General features: G+C 41.6%; 1 protein-coding gene across 1 annotated transcript in view; it reads left to right on the top strand.

Annotated features, from left to right (window-relative positions):
- Positions 1–4,927: 4,927 nt before the first annotated feature.
- LOC108772480 (uncharacterized) overlaps positions 4,928–4,968 on the top strand; it is an 8,928-nt gene continuing 8,887 nt past the window's right edge. Inside the window, exon 1 of the mRNA XM_018538013.1 lies at positions 4,928–4,933. Within this exon, the coding sequence (XP_018393515.1) occupies positions 4,928–4,933 (6 nt within the window). The remainder of the gene's footprint in view (positions 4,934–4,968) is intronic.

Raw genomic sequence — 4,968 nt, 5'->3', positions numbered from 1 at the left:
AATTATAAATTATAAATTATACATTATAAAATTAAACATTATATAAATTATATATTATACATAAAAGTATATTAAATATCCTATACATTAAAGTGTATTAAATATCCTTTACAAATTATATTACAAATTATATTATATATTAAGTATATTATACATTTTATACAAGTTATATGTATGTATGTATATGATATGTGTTTTATTTACATCCGTAATGTCCCCATGGCAGCGTGTCGGTGGAATCTGATACGATATACCGCTTATCATCGTGTGGACTTAGAGCGATTTTTGTTTCCGATATTGTATACACCTCATGTAATTTCGATCTGATGCACGATTGTCTGCGCGTCATTTCAATAACATCATTCAAGCATTTCGTGTAATCATCAAACGTTATGGATCTTGCCACAACATTGCTTTTGACACCCTTTGCCTTTTTCGTATCCTTCTTTCCTTGTACACGTAAAGCGTACATTTTCGCTCTAAGCCCGACGAATTCAGTCATGATGGCACCGTTGTTCTCGTCTTTCATAAGACCAGGAACTTTTTTATTCGCGAGCGGAATACTGTACGGGTTGTCAATAGAGTAATCGCTAGTGTCAAATCTATTTATGTCGCGTTTTATAATTTCATATACATCATCACATTCCACATGATATATGAGACTATCAGTATCGGTATACATAATTTTACATTTTTCGCGAAACAACGGTGTCATATATTCGTGGTGAAATTCATACAAACACGTTTTAGATATATCGAGGATGCACATACCCACGTATATCGGTTTGTCGAACTTCACCTCGAGTTTACGCAGCTCTATCGCGACCAGATTCTCTGAGAAGACGCTACGACTGTGAAAGTTGGGTTTCGCGATCATTGCTTCAGCACCGTATCTGCCTTCCCATTTGGTTAATAATTTTACATCAACGCGATCGCGCACATTCTCCATGGTTTTACCAAATACCGCGTTATTCATAAGTTTGTATAAATTTTTCTCAAAATCGTTTTTTGCCAAAGTTCTAAATTTTGTATTTAATTCTATGTAATCGCGAAGCCATGGAGATTGCGTGAATTGCAGTATACGATGAATCTTTGCGATACGGAGGCCGTGACGAGTACACTGCTGCAGATTGCGATAATGAATCACGTAACGCATAACGTCGCGAGGAACTTGACATCGCGCTTGCCGGGTGGTTTCTCTCGCGTTGGACAGAACGGTAGGTCAGTGTGCGCGTCGTGGAGATGTTGCGGGTACTCAATATCAACCTCGAGAATATAGCCTGTAGGTGAATCTAGCGGGATGGTCGAAAAGTCGAAATTTTGCACGTCGTCGACCCATCGAAAATCAGCGTATGGCAATGGTTGACACATTGCCCAGCCGTAAAGATTGTTGACGTCATAGTACATTAGGTACGATAATGGTTTCGATGGGTCATATGACGGCATGTATTTGTTGTTGGCTCGCGCATACCTATTTGAGCACTGGCTCAGACCACCGCGTATACCGCGCTCGACAAATATGACCATGTCAATGTCTGTAAGCAATTCAAATTTTACACCTGTATGTTTCAACATGGCATCCCATGTGACGCCAGGCAACGTGTAATAGTATGCGGGGTCAAGCCCGTAACTCGCGACGCAACTGTCGCGGAAATTTTCAAAGACGTCGGCCAACAACAATACATCCGTTTTTAGATACAATTCGCTATATTCACCAAGCGTTTGGATGGAGAACCGCTGCCACACGTTGACAGCGTGCGCGTAATCGCTCTCGGATACCGTGCCGTCTGTCAATGAACTATAGAATGACTCGCGAGACGGCAAGGATGATTCATTTAATTTTTCACTGCAATCAATATACTCGTACGGAAAGATACCTTTTCGAGTTAAAAGATTAAAATTTTCTTCCGATAAATGGGAAAATTCGGGTCGCAGTACCCGCAGCTTATCTTTACTGAGAAAAGATGATAATTTGTCTAAACTAGAATCGAGAAATCTATATGAATCTATGAAACGTAATTGTATACAATTTTTTTTATCATCTATAGTATCATCAACGTGTTTAGTAAAAGAGATATATTTTTCTTTAGTTATCGGTAAGAGATCAACGTGTCCTTCATAGGCAGTAGCAATTTCCTTTATAATGAAATGAGCGTCGTAACCGGTTAAATTATGAAAGACTACGGGTATGCATCGCGAATCTTTATAATTTAAATTACAATTTGAGTGCGCGGGACCTCTGTATCGCCCGGTGAGATGGCAGTGATCGCGTGCTCGCGTATCGTCTTTCGCGAACGGTTTCTCGCATACATGACAGTGCGTGGCGTTGTTGAATTTTCGCCAGTCATCTTGCGTGAAATCCATGGGAACATTGGTCGAAATTACAGATTGCACACTATGTGCTAAATTTTTCAATTCATCCGCGAACCACGATACACAGTCTTTATCGCGGTGAAATCGATAGCTCGACAGCGAGTTGTCATAAGAGCAGTGTACGTAATACCCGATACTGAAGACGTTGTGATGTTGGTACGTGTACGTGGATGATGCTGGATCCTTATCCATCTTCTCCAATGCACACTTTAAATCGGCGTAGACTACGAACGGGACGCGCTCCTTCCTGTAATGTTTCTTAAACTCGAGCCACTTGTCGTCCTCGCTCGGTAGCCTTATTGCACAATCGTTGAGTTTTCCATAGTCGATGCTATGGAGCTCCAATTTAGCGCTTGAGCTAAAATAGTGGAGACATCTGAAAAAAAAAAAAATTTGTTTTTTATTATTTTATTATTTTATTATTATTACTATTGTTACTGTTATTATTATTATTATTAATTATTATTAATTACGCATACCTATCGCAAAAATATTTCCTGTTCTTCTTTTTACTTATTTGTGATCTAACGAGGCGTGTTAGGTTATTGATCAGCGCGAAATATCCCTCGATGTCATCCTGCACGTATAGGAGGTTCACGTGCTTGTTTCTCTTTCGGTCGGCGAGTCGTATCGGTATGATCCCATCCTCGATGGCGTAGACGTTGACGGAAATGTCGTTGAGATTTTCAAATTTTTTAATTTGACTCAACGTCATCGGGAACTCAATACCCGTGAGATTTAGTACCGATGAGTAGTGCGGATACGATGATGCTCGATATATATGACTTTCAGCGGGATGTAGAGCTGCAACCACCGACCATGCGAAACAAGCAGTGTCTTTGGATTGCACGTTGACCACCGCTCTCTTTAACATAATTTCTCGCGGGAGTTTGATGTGACATCCCGCGCGCAGAGGATTCAGTTTATTCGCGTTAACATTCAAGTTCAATATACGTGACAGTGCCCATCCGCTATCACGTTCTTGAAACTCTTCGAGCGATGCTAGGATTGGCTCGACGACGCGTGACACGTACCACTCGCGCTGATCGGTGCATCGATATATTTCATAGTTCCGGGTGGCGATACTCTTGTTCGCGCGTTTGTCACTCGCCACGAAATCACCGTTAAATACTGTATTTATCTTTATAGAGTCATATCTCCGCAAAATACACTGCACACGCTCGATCACAGTTTCACTCGCGTCTTCGAGGAATCGGCGGGGGTCGATGTGATTAGAGTTTATCACCGCGCCCGTTAGAATACGGCTTTCGAACGCCGTTTCTATCTCGCGCCATCGGAGTCCATATCCGGCGCCCACGTACACGAATCGTCCGCGCACTGAATCTTTCAAACTCTCGAGCCGTGCGATACGTGCGATCACTGATTGTCTATTACCGATCGATAATCGCGGGCGTTTGATCCGAATCTGTTCTTCCAGAGATTCTATAAATTCGTCGCATCGCTGTTCCAACGCGACGTACTCTTCTCTGGTACTAAGCAGGGTAGCTTGCTGTATCAAATCTCGCTCCATGTCGCTTGATTGACTAATGACACGATGCGTCTGAATCTTTGCGTTTTATATCTATCTATCTATTTGGCAACAATGCATCTCTTAACTGTTAAATGTATAATTTGGCACGTCGCAATTGTATCAAATTACATTACTGCTCTCATCACCAGACGTGTCTTTTTGCATAAAATCATAAACAGAACTTGCGAACGTTGCATTTTTAAATATCGAATTACACTAATGATTTCATCACCGTACGTGTCTAAAAATCTGTATTGTGCGAAATTCTTTCTTAGCAACTGCATATTTGCAAACGTTGCATTTTAAAAATATTGAATTACACTAATGATTTCAATTCTTCGCTTCCTTCCATCCATCCTTATTCGCATGGTATCGCGTTACATCGCGCTGCGACAGCGTCATCGCTAGAGCGGCACCGCGTGCGACGGCGGTATCGCGATAATTAAATATGTAAAACACGGGGCTATTTAAATTATTAAATTATTAATATACGAGGTCTGTCCCAAAAGTATCCGACCTACCTCCATTTTTCGGCGCTTGGCTTATTTTTCGTCATCCGGTTGGTGGCATCCTTCGAAGTAGTCCCCATTTGATTGAACAACACGCTCATATCGATGCTTCCACTTTCCAAAGCAGTCTTGAAAGTCAGTTATTGGAATCGCCTTTAGTGCATTCGTCGCATTGGTTTCAACAGTCTACTTGTCGTCGAATCGGTGTCCTTTAAGCGGCATTTTCAATCGAGGAAATAGCCAAAAGTCGCAGGGAGCTACGTCGGGACTGTACGGAGGCTGGCGAAGCTGTACAACACTGTGTTAAAGGACACCGCTTAAAGGACACCGATTCGACGACAAGAAGACTGTTGAAACCAATATGACGAATGCACTAAAGGCGATTCCAATAACTGACTTTCAAGACTGCTTTGGAAAGTGGAAGCATCGATATGAGCGTGTTGTTCAATCAAATGGGGACTACTTCGAAGGATGCCACCAACCGGATGACGAAAAATAAGCCAAGCGCCGAAAAATGGAGGTAGGTCGGATACTTTTGGGACAGACCTCGTATAT

The sequence above is a fragment of the Cyphomyrmex costatus genome, unplaced genomic scaffold (genome assembly GCF_001594065.2).
Source record: "Cyphomyrmex costatus isolate MS0001 unplaced genomic scaffold, Ccosl1.0 scaffold19, whole genome shotgun sequence".
Lineage (NCBI taxonomy): Eukaryota > Metazoa > Arthropoda > Insecta > Hymenoptera > Formicidae > Cyphomyrmex > Cyphomyrmex costatus.
This window is presented reverse-complemented; position numbering and strand designations above follow the sequence as displayed.